The sequence below is a fragment of the Amblyomma americanum genome, chromosome 10, assembly GCF_052857255.1.
Source record: "Amblyomma americanum isolate KBUSLIRL-KWMA chromosome 10, ASM5285725v1, whole genome shotgun sequence".
Taxonomy (NCBI): domain Eukaryota; kingdom Metazoa; phylum Arthropoda; class Arachnida; order Ixodida; family Ixodidae; genus Amblyomma; species Amblyomma americanum.
In genome coordinates this window covers 62,913,116-62,935,280 of record NC_135506.1, presented here as the reverse complement: position 1 = coordinate 62,935,280, position 22,165 = coordinate 62,913,116, and the positions used below count along the sequence as shown (strand labels likewise).

General features: G+C 45.5%; 1 protein-coding gene across 2 annotated transcripts in view; it reads right to left on the bottom strand.

Annotated features, from left to right (window-relative positions):
• Window positions 1-6,281: 6,281 nt before the first annotated feature.
• The window catches only part of LOC144107539 (sodium- and chloride-dependent glycine transporter 2-like), a 107,412-nt gene continuing 91,528 nt past the window's right edge, over window positions 6,282-22,165 (bottom strand). For both annotated transcript variants that reach the window (XM_077640595.1, XM_077640594.1), the window contains exons 4-13: window positions 21,319-21,488; window positions 20,423-20,475; window positions 18,456-18,827; window positions 16,569-16,696; window positions 15,680-15,792; window positions 14,834-14,962; window positions 14,326-14,425; window positions 11,868-11,968; window positions 9,463-9,636; window positions 6,282-7,891 (exon numbers count right to left, since the gene is read on the bottom strand). In XM_077640595.1, the coding sequence (XP_077496721.1) occupies window positions 7,679-7,891; window positions 9,463-9,636; window positions 11,868-11,968; window positions 14,326-14,425; window positions 14,834-14,962; window positions 15,680-15,792; window positions 16,569-16,696; window positions 18,456-18,827; window positions 20,423-20,475; window positions 21,319-21,488 (1,553 nt within the window). In that variant the 3' untranslated portion in view covers window positions 6,282-7,678. The remainder of the gene's footprint in view (window positions 7,892-9,462; window positions 9,637-11,867; window positions 11,969-14,325; window positions 14,426-14,833; window positions 14,963-15,679; window positions 15,793-16,568; window positions 16,697-18,455; window positions 18,828-20,422; window positions 20,476-21,318; window positions 21,489-22,165) is intronic.

Sequence of the window (22,165 nt, the reverse complement as noted above, 5' to 3'; positions counted from 1 at the left end):
AAAGCAGCATTATTAATTAGAAAGGTCTAGCCCTATAGACGAGGACACAGAAATAGAAGTACACAGGACACGCGCTAAACATCAACTACGTTCTTTACTTGACAGAAAGACACATGTCAAGATTACATGAGTGTGCCTGGAAAATAATCACTTATGCACATGTGGTAAACAGTTTTCCAGACACCGTTTTTCTTTTTGAGACAGGGCGAGTGAAGGCGTGCTGACGCAGTTATCTGCTTCAGTGCTAATATAGGGGGCTTTGCATATCTCACAGTGCAGCCTAGTACCTTCCCTACCGAACACACACGTGGCTTCAAATGCTGGCACGCACCCGCAACGCCTACAGTGTGTGGCTGAAAAGCCGCCCCCCGCTAAAGAGTCGACTGCTGCGTTGTGCTCTCGTAGTCGACCATTTAGGCAGCGTCCCGACTGCCCAACATAGCACTTCCCGCTGGAGAGTGGAATTCGGTATATAATACCAGTTCTGCAAGGCGCATACATGCACTCATGATTTGTAGTGCAGGCTGGCTTCTTTTCCTCATTCACAGCTTTGCACATGCGGACAAGCTTCTCAGGAGCAGTGAACAAAACTTCCACACCACGCTTCCCTCACACCTTTTTCAGCCGGTGGAATAACTGATGCCCATACAGATTGGCTGTCCGCCTTAATCTGGCGCCGCTTTTTTCCGCTCCTACGGCATAGCGCCCACCTGCCCTGATTTCCTTCATCAGGCCTTCTGCGACTACCATCACTGATTCACGAGGGAAAGCGGCCTTAGCCAGCCTCGCCTAGTGTGTCTGTAGACTGTCCGTGATTCTGGGGTGACAAGACTTCTCAAGAGCACCACGCAAGCAGTTTCTTGCCATCCCCCGGTTCACCAGTTTGGAGTGGGCCGAATTGTACGCCAATTTGTTATTTTTTTAGCGTAGCTGATACGCCCAGCAAATGTTCTCCCGCGACCAAAATACAAACCCAGCTCTAACAACTAGAGACATGCATTGACCGGAACTTCATGCATGAACCTATGATCCCGCGAACACTTGCTGAAGATCTCTAAGACTTGTTTGCAACCTGTGGTTTCTTGCAATCATCATAAAGATTCGCAAAAACAATAAAGTCATCCGCGTATCTTAAACACTTCACGACACGTTTTTCCTTTATCATGTACACTGCAACACGCTCGTCAAATCGGGCTAAAAAGAATTTTAAAAATTTTTTAACACGCTCTTTGAGCTAATCGAAGCCCATAAGACGGCACAAGTGACCCGCTTGCCGCGCACTGTTGCGGGACGCGTAATTCTCGACAAACTCCACAACCGCCCCGTTTAGGAGGTGTGTGCAACATCGGATTTATCGGTCGACATTATTATAGTAGACTAGTTGTTAAGCCAGTAGCTAAGAACATGCTGCCAGGCAGACACGACGCCCGCAGGAAAGCAAGGGCGCAGGCCCTTGAGAAACAGTACCAGTACAAACCACGAGCAGTGTACGTGGGTGCACCTCAACGCATCAAAGGCGGAACATACATGACATGTATGGCCACTCCAAAATCAGCCCTCATTAACGCCACAACCTTTCACGCTAGCTCTATATGCGAAGCAGAGAAAGTAGCTATCGCACTGGCCATCGCAGATCCCAGCACCAAAACTATTTAAAGCGACTCTAAGAGCGCCATTGGAAATTTCGCCAAAAAGTTAGTAAGCGCGCCCGCAGTGCAAATTCTGCGCAGCCGAACTCTAGATCACAACATCAATCTTCTATGGGTTCCGGTTCACGTGGGTAGCTCCGGAAACGAGGGGGTTGACCGTCTATCCCGAGGTTTAACCAACCGGGAGACGGGAGACCTCTCGAGAACTGACGCCCCCGCCGAGGTGCCTCGCTCGTACGCAGAGATTACAAATCTTTATCTCCGGCTAAGATGCACGTATCCCGCTGGTACCTGGACAGGGCGCAAGCCATGACACTCAGACGCAAAGGCCATTCTTAGCCCCTACCGACTGTGTTTAATCGCAAACGGTGAATATGACCCTGCATGCCTGCACTGCGGTGACGGGACGCACGCCACCCATGCCCATATATTATGGGAATGCGCTAGCAAACCCCCTCCGGTGAAACTCTTGCCTCGGCGGAGGAATGGGGCGGAGGAATGGGGCAAGCTCTTGGACAGTTCAAGACAAACAACGCAACTGGCCCTCATCACGCGAGCTCAAGAGGTCGCCCACGACTGGAGGCCACCCTGGATTCGCCCACCCCCTACTAATTCCTTCCATTTTGTGGCAATAAAGTTGTAACTACCTCCATCGCATTACTCAGCATAGCGCGAAAGTTTCACAGTTTCTTCGGATCGTGACGTACCACGCCGAAACGCATAACATCCTTGATTAATTTTCTTCGTGCTGGGCTTCGAACTGGCACGGTAGCAAGAAAAAACACACAACTCCGTTTTTAGAAAACAACATTTTATCAACATTGTTTTTATTTTTCTGTATGGGTGGCAATTGCGCAAGATTTTTGGACACACTAATAAAAACTTGTTGCGAAACATTTTCGTTCAAATCCGAGTAAGTACATGCGCAGGAGTGACGTACAATTCCAGCTTTTCAATGGTCCATTTAAGGAGTGTACCAGCTCCTTCCAAGAATGCAGACAGCACAGAGAAAGAAATTATATGAAGCAGACATGAAATTAAATTGTCCACATAACAGAACCATTTTGCATAATGCAGTTTCTTCCTACGACGATTGATAACCATTCTTTTGCATTGGACATCATTGGAAAAAGACATCCCAATATTGAAGTTTTACCCTCGTAATATTTCATTGTTTACTTACGTAATGTAAAGGAGCTGTTCGTTTGTTTTTTCTCGTGAGGGGGATCAGCGTCTTCTAATAGACGCGTGCTGTGTATCACAGGGGGATTTGAGTCACTTGGTGTCATAGCTCAACGGAGACACAGTCCAAGCTTTCTTTAGAGAAAGGAGTAAATAGAAACTGACAGCACAGGAAGCACATTCTGCGCCGGGGCCTTCGCCGTCTCGATTATGTGGTGCAAGCGCGGGACAATGTACAGGGTGCGGGTTATTCGACCGACGATGGATTGCACACTGACTGGAAACACAAAGCTTGTGAAAATGGACAGGGCCTTTGTATTCAGAAAGCTTGGACTTTGTCTCTTACGTCGCGATTTCTGTTTTTGCATTACAAAAAAAAAATAAGAAAGCTGCATTCGAGATTGCACTCAAGTTACACACGGCTCTCGAACGGAGCGACTGCCAGTATTCTGCAAAGTGCTTGTTTCAAACAATATACTTGCTCTCATCCTCCTAAAAGATTGAGAAGAACATCTCTCTTAGAGGGTCCCGAAACGCGACGTTTCACTCGCAAAAAGAGTGTTTAGGGCTAAAAGTTTTTGTAAATAGCTTGTTTTCGCAAAATAATATCAGATGCTTCAGAGACAAAAGAGCTCAATGGGAGGATATGACACATAAGCGTTTGTCCTTAAATGTCACCACAAATTCGCGCTTCAAACCCTGTATATACCGTCTGTGTGGTCTTCAGTGATTGCATTTTCATGGGGCTTACGACAAATATTTGCCGCGTTCGTGTACCGCAGCAAAGGAGGCAAAACACATGCCTGGTGAAAAAGGAGAAATGCATTCCACTCTGGACCGAACAACTGGATATCCATCTATAATTTCAGGTACCTCCAATCACCTAGCTAAAAAAAGAGCTCGTTATCACGCTATCTTCTTCTTAACCGGGTCTTTGTCAACAAACCGGAAGTGATACACCGCAGTATTTCGCTCTGTACGCTCCACCAAATCACGCGTACATTACAACAACCGGAAATACACGCAACCTCGACGCAGTGTGGCCAGGATGTCTTTTTTCAAAGATTTGCTCCAAGAGGTGATTCGCAGTTCAAAGACCCAGCCAGGTGTGCAAACGGTCGTCGCGAGAACCCACCCGCTCGTGCACTGAATCAAGCGGCGAAGATTATCCTAAGCAAAGATCAAAAATTTCCCAACAAACACTTTTGACAAAGCAAATTTTTAGTGGCGTAATTACCCATAACTCTTGCAGAGTAAAGCGGTTGTACGACTAACGGAAAAGAGGCTGCATGCATTTCAGGTTCAATGCAAAATGAGAAGCTACACACGCACAAACAATATCAGGCACGGTAAACAAATACATACCAGGCATGGTAAACAAATACAACCATATGCATGACATTCTTTTTTCTTAATCTTATGCCACGCACAGTAAAAGTAAAAGGCGCGCAAAATGGCCTCTATGCACTGCATCATAGTGCCACCGTTTAGTTTTCGAAGGGCAAGAATTAACTCACAGCATAAAACTAACACAATGCGAAATTTTCTGATACATACCCTTCAGCAATCAGCGAGAAACAAGGCACTTATTTCTTGGTATCATCATATTCATTTTTTAAGAAATAAAATGTTGCACAGAAAGAAACTAAAAGAACATGATCCAACAGCTAGAAGACACAATCTCAAGAGGTAAAAAATACAGCTGATGCATTGTGTTTCCAGGTTAGCTTTGACGCAAAGGATGGTTCGGGGAAAGCATATTCAGTCACGAGACTTGAAATGTCTCTCTTTTTCCTATGTTTCTTGTTTAAACTAACACTGGACTGCAGCTCTTGCCATTCCTGTCATGAGGCACACGGTTATTTATAACACGCTAGTTATTCATAAAACACAGTGAAATGTGCAGCCAGAGTTCCAGTACAATTAGACTACGCTTCCTAACTCAGAAAAATGTTTTCACATCAAAGCACTAGTGTGCATACAGCACAAAATTGGAATATGTTAGCACTACGTCATTTACGTGAGACCAAGTAGTGATTTTTACGGAAAGGAACTATTTACAATCGGTGCTAGCCTCCGCGACATTGCTTTGGCGCGTCATATAATACATACCACATGTCATTTCTATATCCGAACGTATCGCACATGACACGCGGCGCTGAAAGACCGAAGTTTCGAGATGCCAAAGCCGCCTGGTCGCTGACATGAGCACAATATGCGATCTTAAGGTGAAATTTCGTTTTACGTGAAAAGTGCGCAAGCTCAGAACACCCCAACACAAAAAACTACGAAAGTTAAACAGACATTTGGAAACGGCTAGCCCAAGGAATGTAGTGAACGAGGCAATGCAAAAGACTTGTGTCGAAAATTCATCCTTCTGAGGACGGTGATGATTCTTATTGATACACATGGTGACTAAGAAAACGTCGCTGCTGTTGACGCATGGTGTGTATAAGACTGCATTTGGGAGTTTTCAGTGCCATACAAGTGAGGCGTACATAAGAGAGGAGGACGGGGGTGTGTTTAGACCATTTCCTTCCCCATCCCAAAGAAGAAATAATGCGTGGGAAACCACTATTGGCCACCACAATTTCGAAGTGAAAGCTCGAGGAATCCATTCTTCAAATAGAACCAGCCGCTCTGAAAGGGCCCCATAAATTCGCACTTGCCGGTGAAGATTTTAGTTGAAGTTAAAATCCTACCGGTTACCACAAAACCCTCTGCCACCCGAATGGGCCTTGAAATTTTTGCTGCCAATAAAAAGATCTGACGTTGTTTATCCCCTAGCTAAAATAAAAACTTTATTGTACAGAATACTATAAAATACTATGTTGTACAGAATAAGCAACTTGCTGTGATGTCCACCTAAAGTGCGGGCAATCTTCTTTAGCACTTAGAACATGTGAACGGGTTATAAACGGCACCTACAAGGTTCTCGTCGGCATTGCTATCCGGTCAATCAGCTAGAAACCACGTCACCGCGAACGCCCATGCGCCAGAAGCCCTTGTTTTCATATTGGCAGCGCTCACGTAAAAATATCACGTACTTCTGGCAATTGAAAGCGTCAACAGAGCTCTGGCTACAGGCATCATTACATGACGTTACGTCGGTTTCTGTGACAGACATACAGTTAAATGCCTGCAACAACCATTCGTCTTCTTTGATCCGCAATTAATTTCAGTGTTGTCCAAACGTGCTACCATAAACGCCTGTTGTTCTGAGTGCTACGCTAACGTTAATCTCTTGCCAGCTCCATTAATGAACATTATAAACCAATGTGCAAAGAAAGAATGGCCAACTGTAGCCTTAGTCATTATGGGGTGCTTTCAGTCTTGCTTCATCCTGCCATTAATGTCATTCGCTTCTGACCTTTGCAAGCAACGAATTCGTTGATCCTATTTAAGACAAGTTCTCTTTAAATTATGCGATCTACGGACACCTATATATAATTTTCGAGCGTGTCACCATAGCGGTTCTGCAATAACTGAAGTCTTCGATTGTTATGTCATGCATTCCTGGTGCCCAGAGATGGCTTGCAGTTACAATTAGTACCGTAGTTTTAAAATTCATTCCGTTTAAAAGCAAATGACAAAAAAAAATTCAGCATCCTTTCACCTCGTCCTACGTTGAACAAGCTAATACGCCTTAAGATATGTGTCAATTCCTGAGCCTCTTAGTGTGATTCACGGTTGAACTTTGGTACAATACTCCGGAAAGGAGACACCAAGGTCATGGTCATCTTGAAGAAAAGACATTCTCAGCAAATGGTTCCCAAATTTTTGCATTGCAGGGGCCTCCCTGGGTTTGTTGCCGCTACAACAGACACGTGACATTCCATCCTGCAATTTCAATGATGTGGCAGCTCTTCAGCTAAGACTTTCCTTAGGTCACGACGCGTGGCCAAATCCAGCTTTTGTGACTGAATTCCTCGAGGTTCATCTCTTGCACTTAAGCAAATAGTTTCCGCGCAAGAGCTTTAATGAACGCCAAATAATGGAATGGATAGTTCTTGCTAGTATGGCTGCCGCTCGACCAACGACGTGTGAAAGATCAATTTGAACTCTATTACAGTAAAAGCATGCAAGACGTCGGAATTTCCTCCGGCACTGCGAGACGTTATATGCACGTCCTGGAGAGATGAGTAGCAAGGCAACATTGGGACGAGCTCTAATGGCAGGCACTATGAGGAAGTTTTACGTGGCTTTAGAAACCTACACATTACTGAGAAGGCACTTATGCCTAGCGAGTTATGGCTGTCGGATGAAGCAGAGCATCTGGTGAAGCTGAAGTTACAGCAAGGCACAGAATTCCAGAGACATCCTTCGAAATGCCCTCATGTTGGACACCACAGGTTGTATGGCAGCATATAAAGCTCTCAGGCCTATTCATTGCTTGTTTCATTTAGGCTAGCTTTTTAGCCACCTCTGTACAGAATTTAATCACCATAAAAAGAGCGAAGGTAAGGATCGTGATAGTAAAAAACAAAAATGAGGCGCCTTCCTCCATTCACCTTGTTTCGCAGTACTGCTAAACCTTTTTTGCCCTGATTTCCATCAGTCACCGACACCAGCAACCAGTGCTGGCAAGACGGCATCATTTCGCATATTCGCCTACGATACTGAGATGTGAAGCTCCATAAGCGGAGTAAAATAAAGTGTGAGGCATGTACTATGGCAGCGACGAAAACGGCGACGAGATGGTTAGGTTGTTGTGGTCGGCTGACTGTCGTCGGGTCGGTCACGAAAAGTTCGTCACCTCTCAGCAGACCACACGCGCGCACACGCACTCACACACCACGGCACTGTAACGCGGCAGACACCACGGCAGAGTCCCTGCATCTGGGCGGTCAACGAGTGTCCCGTTCCGTGGCAACGTAGGCCTTGTTCTCGACACCCGCTGCGCCGTTGACGCTGTAGCAGGTGTCCGCCTGGGAGAACTTCTTGAGCTCCACCTTGACGTCGGGGTGCGCGTGGCGGTGTGTGGCCGCCTTCCACTGGTCCTTGAGTGCGGGGTCGGAGGGGCCCCAGTGCTTGGAGGGACGACACGCATGCCGCATTTTCTGCGCCGAGAAACAAGACGACGACATTGCAGTGTGTTTACTCAAACGGCATATCTATGTTCCTAGTCCAGGCTCGAAAAACAACAAATGGCACCCCAATTGCCAAAGGTGCACTGACTTTCACGGAGGGAAAAAATATTGCAGTGTTTTAGTGCGTAGAGCTATGAACGCTATTTCTGCAGTACAATTCCCCGGAAGCATCCAACTTACTAGCAGACGCCATAACCGGTCAGATCAAACTTCTAGCAGTATGTGCAAGTCCACTTTTTCCTGGTGAAAAAATATTTTGTTATCATCAACAACGACCACTCACGTCTATTACAGTACAAAAGAGGACTTCTTTTTGGGCAAGTTGGTACTTGAACATTGTACTTTTTAGGCGCCAAAAAGTACAATGTTACAGTACAAAAGCCTCTCCCATTGTCCCTCACCTGCTGTGGCCATGTAATTCCCTAGAATTTCCAAATTTTATCTGCCCACCTTACCTACTCTGTGCAGCCCCTTTGAATCCACTCCTTTAACCTCAGGTTGATCGGTTATCTTTTCGCCGTATTACATGTCAATGTCCACTTCGTTTTGTGCGTTTCACCTAGAGTATCTTAAACTCGCGTTTGCTCCCAAGTCCACACTGGTGAATTCCGCTCTTTTAATGACACCCCCGTCACTCTCCTTTGCGTATCTCCCAGAGTTGTCCTCAATTAAAGCTCAAAGCATTTTCATTGGTGCCAAAGTTTCTGTCTCACATGCGAATAATTTTTTCGTGTTAAGAAACTTTCCAGTGGCTGACCTACAAATCACTGTAAACGGTGGACCAGCTATGACTCACCAACCTTATCGGGCCTAAATAATTGCCCACTTTCTACGCCCCGCTACGTAACGCGCTAAAACTCAGCGAGAGCTATCGCCTTTGCTGCTGGCTATCCTCTGCTGAAGCCTAAGGCCTACAGTCAATTCAAAAAGACCAACAGACTTTGTGGAAACTTTTGCTACCACAGCGATTACAACTGCGTATGATCACAAGGCCGGCACTGATCACGTGACCGAATGTTGGCGGTCTTCGCATACACCGTCGGCATTTGCCGGGGAAGGCTCCTTACAACAGCTGCAGCTGTTATACAAGAGCGCTAGCTGTATGTGGCAAGCCTCCCTTGTTTCGCGACGGCCACATCTTAATCAGCGCGCCCGCGATCACGTGACCTCCATGGCATGCGCAAAGCAGGAGAGTATGACAATGGGAGGTAGAACAAAACCAGAGTTGGGGGAGGTGGTATATTCAAGTGCACACATGAGGGAAACAGCAACAAGGAAACACGTCACTGCACATCATAACTCCCGCGACAGGTCCCGACCGTTGAAAAAAACAACGCTAAATGCAAGACCAGCGCCGATATTGGATGATAATTTCGATAGGTAGGGGTACTCCAGTGCTCTCGCATCAAGTGTCCTTGCAATGCGAAGAAGCTGCGGAGCTGTTTTCTCTCTTTCTTGTTTCCTACTTTCTCGATAAAAACCAAACGCCCATCTGACCCCATCAACGGTCCCGCGTGAGTCCTTTTTTCGCAGGTTCCTACCTCCCACAGGGTGTTCCCGCGCTCCCTGTGGACGGCCACGATGGCCCAGAAGGGTATCTGCAGCATCACGAACAGCGTGATGGTCCAGCCGATGCCGATGGCCCACGACGGATACTCGTAGTCGCCGTACTTGACAGGCTCGTTCTGGTCCACCATCGAGAAGATGAAGATCACCTGCGTGCAAAAGAAAGGGGTACAGGGTAGATGGCAAGTTACGTTGGGTTCAATGGAGGACAAGAGCGTAAAGCCATGATGCGTTAAATCAACGGTTACGCAAGTCAGTCTTTCTTTTTTAAAAAAACTACAAACATACGTTTTTCACATCTTGCGTCTCGTGGAAACTATGTGCCTATCATTTAAGAACCCATTAAATAATGAGGCTTTACAAACGTGTCGTCTTCAGCAAATATTCCGAGTTGAAAAGGCACATTTTCAGCGTGAAACTGGGAGAAATGCTGTTTCCTTAGTTCGAACTTCTTGCACGAAAATATTTTGCGATTTCTTTTTGAATTTTTTCTATGGTCTTCTACTTTGTTTCGTGCTTCGAGAGAACGGGGATGTACCGAAGGGGATGTATGCAAGGCTTACATTGATCGCCTCCAAAAGCCACTCGTGAGGACTTCGTGATTTTTATCCTCTCAGGACGGCCTTTAGCGGGGTTGGAAATGGCCAGAGGTTTCAACAAACACAAGTTTTCACGCAAGAGGGTTTGTGAACCCTTTCATAGCCAGGTCGCCGTACACCAGTGCTCGTATCAAAGCGCGCACCTGCACACTACGCCCCCAGCTTTCTGGTGTAGGTGGCAGTGTTTAGCTTCACTTCAGATTCGCGAGTTCGCAGTCTGGCTCTCTGATGAAGGCATGCGTAATGTTAAATTATGCAGTATGTGCATAAGCGCTACTTCAGAGTCCTCTTCTTCAGCTCTCTGGCCATGTTGGCTTCGCTACAAAACCTACTTTTATGCGTATTAAGAGCCAGCTTAGCCATTTCTCGCGTTCCTTTTAAGCATGATACGTGCTGTATCCTAGAGCATCCTTTTTGGCCACCTGAACAAGCCGGAAATCTTTCAGCTACAGCATATTACGACGTCAGAGAACTCCCTTGTAATTTTACTGGCGGCAAATTAGCTCCACACCTAACCTATCCAGCTTTGTAAAGGGCGCTTCTGCACCGACGGCGTGGTACACCACACATCCTGTCATGACAATGCGTGCATAAAAACCCTCGTCTTTAATTACCAGTGAGATATGAGCTACTTCAGTCAGAACATCGACCGCGCATCGGGCTGCATTGCAGCGTCCTGGTGACAAGGCAACTGTTGCAAGGACGCGCCAGAACTTGCGCGCGTAAACTCGTTCCACCCTCCGAAGGCTTAAGAAAATCTACTTCCGCGAAGCGCTGACGTTTCCCTCACTGCAGCGGGGTTGACACTTGCGGGTGAACTTTGTGAAAGAAGCTCTGCCATTGGAGGCGGGGCGTAAATGCACGGACAGGGCTCGTAAGCTCAACATGGAGCAACTGAAGCAAGAGAAATCGTGTCCGCTTGAGAGTTCGCGGCCGAAGCGGCGGCTCCAAACGAAACATAGGGCGCGTGCGATCCCCGAGGTGCGGGTGCGAGAGCTCAAAGCCACCTTCGAAAGACAGCGACATTTTCAAGTACGTGCTCACCGAATAGAACACGCCTATTAAACACACTGAGACCCTGAATTTCATGTTCCTGCGGCACTAGTGCACCCATCATAACCGCGCCACATGGACTAGCGAAATCATAGCTGCCAAAAATTTAAACTGTGAAATAATTATTCGCAGAAGCACAACAGCTCCTATCGCTCATTATTTGAATTAATTAATTAATAACGCAAATAATTTTTTACAACTGCGCAAGGTTTTACGTGTCTGTCAGCAAGCGGTCACTAGAACTAATCGGTATGTGAGATTTACCGTACTGGAGCTTCGGAAAGAAAGAGAGGTAGGCCATAGTGGAGGGCTCCGGTTCGACTACGGCCACCCGGGGTTCTTAACGCCAACTTACATAGCGGAGCACACGGGCGTTTCTGCATTTCGCCACAATCGAAACGCAGGTGCCGCGGCCGAGATATGATCTCGCGGCGTAGGGTTCAGCAGCCGAAAGACGACAACATTGAGGCACCGCGGCGCGTGACAGCCAAGTAATTATGGTATAGGTTTTATCATATCCGTTTTGAAGACCACTTCATTGGCGTTGCATCAGCCAATCTTGAGTTTCGGCTGTTTTCAGCACCATGTAGTTACGCATTCATTTCAATGTCACACATGTGCCACGGACGTGCCAGTGTTCCTCGAGCGGCCAAGTTCATCAAACCAATAGAAGTTCCACCGGCAACATTTTTCACGTTCTTTGCATGTTTTTCACGTCGTCCACTTACGAGCAGCACAAGAGGAGAGGTGACGGTCCACGTGACCTTCCAGTACCATCCGAGACGTCGGTCCAACATGAAGAAGACGTCATCCGAGAACCTCGAATATCCTGCACAAACAGCGATATCGATGGTGCTGGTTAATCGGCGCCAACCAAATCTATTCCTCTAGTTCATATTTTAAAAAATGCTATTCAAACGACGACGCTACAGCTCAGGAGGCTGCTACACTGCAAAACACGCGACTAAGTAAAACATCGGCTTTGCCCGCAGCTTTCTTGCAGTGCGGCAAAGCTAGCTTGCCTTGAGAATCGCTGTTTGATCGAAACGAAGGTACACTCCTTCGTGCAAACGAAGAGAGTTATTGCACCAGAGTTAAGTTTAGAACAAGTATACCACCTAAGCGGAAAATTGAGTGGATTATCTAGCTGCAGGAATGCACGCTGCGAGGCTACCTTTTATATATATATATATATATATATATATATATATATATATATATATATATATATATATATATATATATATATATATATATATATATATATATATATATATAATTTTAAAATATATATTAACACAGGTGTAGTCAGCATTTAAAATGCACAACTGAGTTAGCCCTTCAACGCGCCCATCAGAATTCCAAAGAGGTGTTGCGAATTTTTATTTTCCTTTGTTTTTCCTTTACCAGGACATTACATCGCTTTTCTCATTTTTGTTTGCTACGCGAAACAACACCGTAGCATTTTGGAACAATAATTGTGACATGCGGCCATTTCCAGGCTGTTGTTGATTGTCGGTGTTTTGCTGCGGTAGCACCTGCAACTATTGTTCAGTATGTAAATCCCAAAGCTGGCCTATATTGCACCACACGTGATATTCTGGCTGACTGCAATATTGAAGTCACTGCGGTCTCTTTTACGAACATTTCGGACTATGCAACGAACCAAGCACACACGTAAAAAAGGCAAGGTCTTGAACGGAAAAGTACGATGAGATTCGATTTCAGTGTTGACTTCCAAGCAAAACATTTGCATGTGTGCCGCTCATCGCAGCGGCCAAATCTTGAAGCCACCTCGCATAACTGAACCGAATAGGTGCACAAGCCATTATTTTGATTATTCAACCCATAGACACTGATTCCCCCAGGAACAAGAAGTGTACTGTCTCTGGCCCCCACCACTAGAAGGCTGTCAAGAATGAATTATTCCACAGTACTCTACGATGCCCTGGGAATACCAATACAGACACAGCGAGCACATTGTTTCGCTTTAGTTTCACAGTGAACACATTATAAGCAGTCGGTCACTTTCAAAGGACACCGCGAACAACTACGCCCAATTATTGTTTTGTAGAAATTATATATTTGGTTCTTTCTTGGCATGTTAACGTTTGTCCGGCAAGAAAAAAATTCATGGCTGTGAGGATTGAATTAAAAATTTGCCACCCCTTCCTTCAGACTCGTCATGTCCACCCCGAGAAGGACTGGTTGCCACCGCTATGAAGTGAATGGCGATGGACGATGGCCTCTGAGAACCGAGATTAAATTTGCTGTCGACGTACGCAGTTTACATTCCAAATCGGCAGGTGCGACACAAGTATTTCATTTTAATTCGACATCATTAGAATCCCCATAGGGCTAAAATGTGATGCCAGTCAAAAAATTCGCCAATTGGCCGGAGGGAAATGACGTCAGCAAAATGAGAAATTTCTATCGGCTGCAAAGAAGTGACGTCACATCTGGTAAAGGCATCAATAGCTTCTAATGCTAATGCATTACCAAAATCTAATGTAATTATGTGTCCCTGTGAATTTTTCGGTCCTTTCTGATTATAAAAGCTTCGTTTTTGGTGCGAGTGGTCTGAACTTAGTAAAGCATCCCTCTAAGTTCCTAGGCGTAGTCTTTAAAGTGCAGCTCACGGTCGCATTTTGCTTAAAGAGCCAGGCACTCTTTCTTGTCAAAAGGGAAGCGTGAATTTGCAACTGGCCCAACTCGCCCATCTTGCTATATTCTTTCTACTAACCAACGAAGACCAATGAAGGAGTTCCCGCTGGAAATCCCACTTGCGCGTCAGTCAATGCAATAAGAGATGAATCTACAAGTCTACTTTTCTCAGATGCAGTCGCAGAAAAAAAATGGCGGTGGTTTAGCTTTCGTTAAACCTGGAGTGGCGCGATAGCTACAACTGGCCGAGTGGAACTTGGTCGTGTGACCAACCACGTGACGAACCACGTGATCAGGCACGGTGCCGCGCCGCCGGCAGCTGCTCCGCACCACGTGACTAACCACGTGACAGCGTGGCGGCGCGGCCACAGGGTGGCGGCACCGCCACCACCACGGTGCCGCCTCGCCGAAGGCTCGAAATGCTACCGTAATGTATCTATCGCTGCACAAGTGTCCACAGGAGATGTGACATATGCAAGCTCAGAATGTTGTATGCAGTAATGAACGGACTTCGCAGCTCACCGTAGATGTACACGAGAGAGATGACTTCAACAAGACCGATGAATACCAGCGTCGTGCTGCCTCCAAATCTGTCCACGATCTCGAAAATGTACTGGCCACCCTGGGAAATAAAATATTCAGATATCGTCATTCAAAGCACTAATGTTCCGCCAAGACGCAATCTAAATTATTTAAAATATGGTTTCGTACTTTCCAAAGAAGTACCAGCACGATTCTAACTTTAATGCCGTGCTAAGGAGCTGCGTTACGCTCCATGGCCAACATACTGGTGTGGGGCTGACCGTAAGTGAATGGCTCCAGGTAGACTTGGATGTGACGCGAACTCTCTAAGGGTCATTAATATTTCGTTGCAGAGACAAATCTGCTGAATGCTTCTAGTCAAATTACCACGCCAGGCTGGCACTATTTCCATGGGCGACAAAATGTACAAGATACATAGCGCCTCTGAAGATAATGTCATACAGGAGGAAATTTCGCCATCTTCAAGAGAATTAGTCAGGTAGCTCACCCTTGTAACCATGGGCAGGCCTAACAAGAAGCAGACGATTCCCATAACGATGGTGAAGGCCCACTTGTGCTTTCGCAGGAAAGGTGCTTGATCGCAGATGCTGGTCACGAAGGTCTCCAAGATGGCAAACTGCGTGGAAACGTGTATTCGGTGTCAACGATTGCTCATCCATTCTGGTAATATTTTATTGAATTAAAACCTATATACAAGAAAAAAGTTGCCACATCAAGGTGTTGTGATAGCTTTAAGCACTAAAGGTCCTTGCCACATGATATAAACACAGCCGTGAGAAGGTCGAATAATGATCGGAAAGTGCGCTTAAAAGGCGTTGGAAATGGACACAGACGTTGTAACACCAGCACCAATATGGTGTATTAACGTTGCGTTTCGATGTCTTTGTTACCGCCTTTCTTGTAGGTGCAGTTCTCAGTAGTTATGCGATAATAACCAGCTAACACCACCTTGGTTTTGCTTGCGATAGTTACACGCGAACTTCTAATGACATGGATACAGCGAAACTTGCTTACATATAAACAAAGTAATCACTTCAGTTATAAGCAGAGAGATATAGAAAAAGAAAAATGGAAATGCAGGGAGGTTAACTAGGCAGCGCCCGGTATGCCACACTACACGTGGGAAGGGGAACAGAGGGAGAGATAGGAAGGGGAGAGAGCAAAGGGAGATGATCACTTTTCCACGTGTCCATTGGCCATTACTTGCAGGGTACACAGGGCACACACATGAATAGTTGACAACCTGGCACTCAGTCCTGAGTCCAGTTATACGCAGAGTTTCCACGTAGGACCGCAGATAAACAACACGCGGTGTTTCTTCTCTTCTACTCACCTCCGAATCGAGACCCAAGATGAAGAGCATGAGGAAGAACAGCACAGACCACAGCTGCGGCACAGGCAGCCGCGTCAGTGCCTCGGGATAGGCGACGAACGCCAGTCCTGGGCCTGCGATTTCGAAGGGGGCCAATCAGTTTGCCACCCTTAGTGGACGTTTCTTTCTAACAAGAGCTGTCAGTGGTGCTCACGGGGGGATTGGTAACGGTATCACTTAAAGCACCATTACGCATGGTTCATTCTCAATGGTCAATATATAACGTTGAATGCTTAATATTAAGTAGTAAACGCTGAATCTAGTCGGTAATACTAGTATGTCTGTTTATTTCGCAAGAAAAACGTCATCGGAATTCTGCCGAGATCACACAACGAACGAGACGGTAGATTCATAACGGAAATATCCCATCAGTATTTCAACCAGGAGAGGCAGCTGCTGATAACAGAGAGTTGCGATTTTCGCAAATGCCCGCCGATTTTTTGCTCTTTTTTATATTGCCCTATTTATTTGTAATGCATTCTAATGAACAACTTGTTTTTTATCTTTTAGATTTTAGTGCTCTTGCTGTCTCTTGCGGGCAGTATTGAGAAGAGCGGCAAAGCTGACCAAATAACAGTGAACGCTCTCAGCTTAAACAAAAAGAGAAACACGTTCCCGAAAATTGCGCAGAAAATGTTTTAAGAAACAGTACATTAGGAAAAACGAGAAACAATTGTGGTGCTCAACAGAAACTTATTTCGCTTGTTAGCCATTGAAAAATGTGAAAGGAAAAGGAGAGGGGAGGACTTCGGAAACAAACAAGACACAAGTAGCAGAACTGCAGCAAGAAAAAAAACATGAATTCGAGTAGGCGCTTTGATCAGTAGGCTGTTAAGAAGTGTGTACGCACCGCCTTGGGCGACATCCTTCACGTCGATGTTCCCCAGGTCGTGAGCCATGGCTCCGAGTACGGAGAAGATGACCATTCCCGATATGATACTCGTGAACGTGTCCAGTACACTCACGATCATGGCGTCCCTGCACCATGAAGTCACCATTTGCAAATTTATTCGACTGCGAGCCGTACACAGCGGTATAGCTCAGGCTAGTCGGTAAGTGCTCATGTTGACTGTGAGGCAAAAGTAAGAGGAGCGATGTCATTGCACGTTAAAGAACCCCAGGTGATCCATATTTCCGGAGCCGTTCACTATGGCGACCCTCATAGCTTGAGTCACTTTGAGATGTTAAACTCCCTAAACAAAACCATAAATCAATATACAAATAATTCAATAATAGAAAAATATCCGGATCGTCAACATTCATTGCAAACATCGTTCGTTGGGCGCTGCATGAACATCTTTAAGAGGAGACAATCGCAAAAAAAGGAATCCTCTCAATAATATATCCTCCTGATCGAAGTTTGCTTACGTTGTGTTTTGTTTGGTTGTGTCGTGTCGTATCGTATCGTGTCGTGTCGCGTGTGTCGTGTTGTTATGTTGTGTAATCCGCCATCACTGCGCTGACAGACTCAGAGCTAGGTCTCAGAACAGATTTCGTCAGATTGGCAGTCTGTAAGCAATTAAAGCCATTATCGAGAAGATATCTTTATCCCCCTCGCTCCTTTTACCATATCCTCACAATGAAAAAGCACGAGCTTAGTGCCAGTGCCACCAGGCGCGCAATTTTTTAATTCCTCAGGAAGAAGGAGGCTGTGGGCTGCAATAATGCGCTGACGAAGCAGTCCCTTCCGCGCGAAATTAAGGCTGCAGCCGAAATGCCTGACAGGGTAGGAAAAGGTAGTGCAGCATTTTTACAGTGTAAAAGACTGTCAAACGCAACAACGAATTTAAGACTGCTAGTGGGCTTCAGATCCGCTACTGGATCTCAAGAACTTTCCAAGGGCTTGTTTGGGCTGGTTAACAAGGCAGTACTTGTCAATAAGTTTGTGCACGAAACGGCACGAAAACTCTCTTGGCTTAAAACCTTTTTAAAATTATTTTTAATCATCACCATAAACATTGCCATCTTGACTTGCACTGCGCTAAAGACAAACCAACGTTCCGGCAGAAGTCGTCCGAAAATTCATCCAGTGTTCTTCGAAATTTTCATTATATTGCTGCTATGCCGTATAACCAATTGTATAACATTGTTCTTGGTTGCACCAGTGCGTCCTCAGTGAAAATTAGTGGGAACGGAAAAGAGCATGTAATATCGCCGCTTCTCTTAATATCTACCTATATACGTGCAACACAACACCGTTCAACCCGTCCATTACAACATAATTTGCTAGACGTAAGGAGAAGCCGATTAATAAATTCCCACATATATGACCAGAGTTGGCCATGGAAGATGCCTTTCACATTAGTGATAAACTTCATGAATGAAATACGATTGAGACAGCAAATTGCACCTTTAAAACTGTATCATAAACTTAAGTCTTCATGCAGGAAGAATAATAATAAGTTCTCTTAGTAAACTGATTGATCATAACGTCTATTCTTCGTTCATATTATAAGCCGTGTAAAAGTGGGGACTGTGCTTGGCCAGTTTCAGTTTTATAAAGGTATGTTGCTGTACACTCTGTTTCATGTCTCTCTGAGCAACCGGTGAACATGGGAGTTTCAAGTTATGACAGACGAGACACCGGTGCCATTCACTCCCGATTAAGTTTCCCGTGCAGTTATTGCTGTGAAACTAACACGAAAAACTTGTATCAAAACCTCTGTCTTTTCTCAAGCAGAAACCACTGCTTGAATGCTGCGCAGCTAGTCCACATCAATGGACGCTAGCACCTTACCTGAAGACGTTGTTGGAGAACTTGTTGTAGCTGCTGTACATGATGAGTCCACCCATTGACAGGCTGAGCGAGAAGAACATCTGTCCCGCTGCGGCCTGCCACACTTTGATGTCCAGCAGCCGTTCGAAGGAAGGCGTGATGAAGTAGAGGACGCCGTTGATGGCGCCCGGCTGGCACAGGCCAGTTATCATGAGCGTGATGAGGATGACGTAGGGGAAGGTGGCGGCGAAGTAGACCACCTTGCCCGAGGTCTTGATGCCCTTCACGAGGCACGCAACCACGATGATCCAGCTGAGCAGGAGACACAGCGCCAGGTCCCACTTGACACCGCCCAGGTCGTTGATTCCGTCGGTGATTTCCAGCACGTAGCGCCTGCGAGGAAGAGGGCACAGGTGTTTGTTCCATTTGGTTGCTTTCACCGATTGATTGATTGATTGATTGATTGATTGATTGATTGATTGATTGATTGATTGATTGATTGATTGATTGATTGATTGATTGATTGATTGATTGATTGATTGATTGAAAGCTTTGTGTCCACCAATATAGGAGGTTCCCCTACTCCCCTGCTCAGGTACGCAGGCCCGAGCAGGGGGCCGGGACTCCGCAACTAAAAGCACGCGAGAATACATTGATTCTTCGCCGCCTCAGCCGCCAGGCGGATGGCTTCTTTTTGGTCTTCAGGGGTTTGCACTTTGAAGGAGGGACTGCCAAGCTTATACGTCTAGGATGTTGGCCATAGCCCCAGGTAAAAAGGGTCATTCCCATATGATGCGGTCTAGTGTGCCTCTCTGTCCACAATGTTTACATTTATCGTGGTCTCTGTCATCGACTGAGTTTCGCTGGACTGGGCTTCATGCACAGTCTCGCAGTACAGCGGAGTCTTTAAATGGTAACTTTAATCGTCAAATTTTCCGCCAGATGTCACCAGGAGCCCGTTAGGTTCTATGAAACTAAAATTTGTCATTTCTTTTCTTTTACATAGGACGACAAATAAGTTCAGACTCGTTCATAAAAGTTTTTTCTTGAACAATAAGGAATTTATCTCGCATAGTACCGAGTACATGATGTTGTTTTATTTGTACTTGTTTTTTTGCGCGCTTATGTTGTGAACCTATCAATTGCAAGAAATTGTTTGCTGATGTTTATTGTCTATATTGATTTACTGAGCTTCATATTTTAGTGCGCTCAGGCTAATAGTTTACGCACTGCAATTCATGCCTTGTACATGCTGTTTTGAGAGTAAATCTTGAGCTTTTTGCGACTGACCTGAGTATGCATTACTGTAATAGACCAACAACTAGTCTCTTACATGCACTTTAATCAATGAATCTCTTTATTTACACTTTTATTGATTGTTCAATTGATTGTTTACTGACAAATCAGTAAAATATAGACGACCAACAGCATAGACAGATGCTGATGATTATGAGGTTGAAGACAGGTTGTTGCCGAATGAGTTTTAGCCACTTTTCGCGCAGGAAAGTAGTGAACTCTGGGAAGGCGTCATATCGCCTTACTGAAAGCACGCAGGGCAGGAGGGATTTACGATGAACCGCTTTTGTAAGCTGGTTTTTCATTGAAGCAAGACACAACATATGGTCTTTACTACTAACAGCCCTTTTTGACAGTGCCTGCATTGCATCGTCAGACTTCTCTTCTAAACTTTTGCAGTTGAAATTCTAGGCGCCTAGAACGCTCTGTGATGCCAAGGAACTGGTCAGGAAGACCAGAGGACCCACCAAGTTATCCTAGAACTTAATTCGCTAAGCGGCAACCTGCATACTATTAGCCACATTATTCATTCCATGACACTCACACACGAGCACAAGTACCCGCTCACTGCCCAATCACCCGGCCACTCACTCATCGAGTGCTGCATATCATTCACTCATGGATTATTGTATGCACACTTATCGGATGGGAGCATCACCGCTCCAGATAATGAGAACTGCCGCAATACTTACTCCCAGTAGACCTGACTGGACGGCTTCGTTTCGTTGAGGTTAATCTCCGACGTCTGCGAGAGAGAAACAAAAGCATTAGAGCCAGGTAGCAGGCTAATATGACACTTTGGCGGATAAGCACCACAGTGACAGTCACCTTGCTTGTTAAAATGCAGAAACAAAACAGTACTCTCGTTCACAACTAGCTCAATGACGGCAAGAAATTCTGTTTCGAATTAACGAGTGAATAATTTTCCTTACGTGTTTCTTGTCTTGCTCTGGTCGATTTGTTAGTTAAAGCAAAAAGTAACAACTTATAATGAGAACAAATTTTACAACGAATTGTCTTTTCTCTGCCAGTATAATCCCGTCTAGCACGGTCGGTGTTGATCTCGGAGTTAGTAGTCTAGGTTCCATATGAAGTTTTATACGCAGGTTCTATATTGATGTATTATGTAAAGGCAGTCTGAGTTAACCCCTTTAGCTGAATATGCACGTTTTGCCACGAAAATTGTAGACGTCATATCCACATAACCTGCCTATGAAGAAGTCTATTGAAAACGCTGTGTAATTGTCACCAACAGTGGTCAACGACCAGCTCGTTAACAGTTGTCCGATCTGAGAACATTGTCGGAAACTGGCTAAAGAGCTTTTACTATAAGGTGTATGTTGCGACAGCATGGAGGCGCTGCCTATAAATAATAGACGACGATTTTTGCACAACCTTGCCAAAATAAAATTGCGCATGCGGTTGGGTGTTGAGCATCGAAGAGAATAAATCTGCGTTAAACTAGGTGCAAGCAAACGAAACAAAGTAATTTTAAACCACAGACAAACTTCTCAATGCGAGCCAAGGTAAACGATTAACCAATCAACATAGGTTAAGAGCGAGAGATTTATAAGCGGCGCTTGCTTACGTTCTGGGATCGCACGAAGCAGGGCGTGGAATTTGCCCAGAGCGGGTCGCACCGGGCCCACGGCACTTGTGATTGGAACGTGGACGCGGTGTAGTAGATGGTGTAGGCCATGATGACGTTGTAGTACACCGCCACCACCATGGACACGCACACCATGGCGAAGCCCACACCTGCGAACGCGAACACACTGTCACAACACATGCAGAGAGATAAAAGCCTATGACACATTAAAAGAGTACAGATGCAACAACAAAATGTAGAGCTTCATCCTTTCGCTGTCTTCGAGCAGTTCAGCGGCATGTCGTCAACAATGCAACCAGTGATTGCCGGTATTCTGAACAAACTGCTTCAGTAAAATCAAACAAAAATAGTACGCCGTCATTTCATGTGGCGCTGAGATTTACACAGCTGGCAGTGACGTCTGCTCACAACCATCTGACGTCCCGTCAACGCATCATCTTTGCGAGTAAGGCGCTAGGAAAAGACCAACGAGTGACGTCATCACTTTTAAAGGACTGACGTAAAAGATCGTGGGAGCCAGGTTGCATGGAGATTAATTTCTTTTGGCCCGTTCATATCTATCTTGCCAGGGCACGAAGTCTTCAAAGTAAGATATGCTTTCCATTTTCTTGTTATCTACTAAGAGATTATGCAGGAAGTCGTAAATGAATATCATCATGCTCTATGCCTCATTCACTGCATTATGTGGACACAGCAATCGAACCACAAAGTCATCTAGACGGAAACATTTGCTGTGAGCATATGTGGAATCTAACAAAATATTTTATCGAAATTCATAATAGGTACCCAGAATCTAAGCAAGTTTTGGTATATGATAGTGAACAAC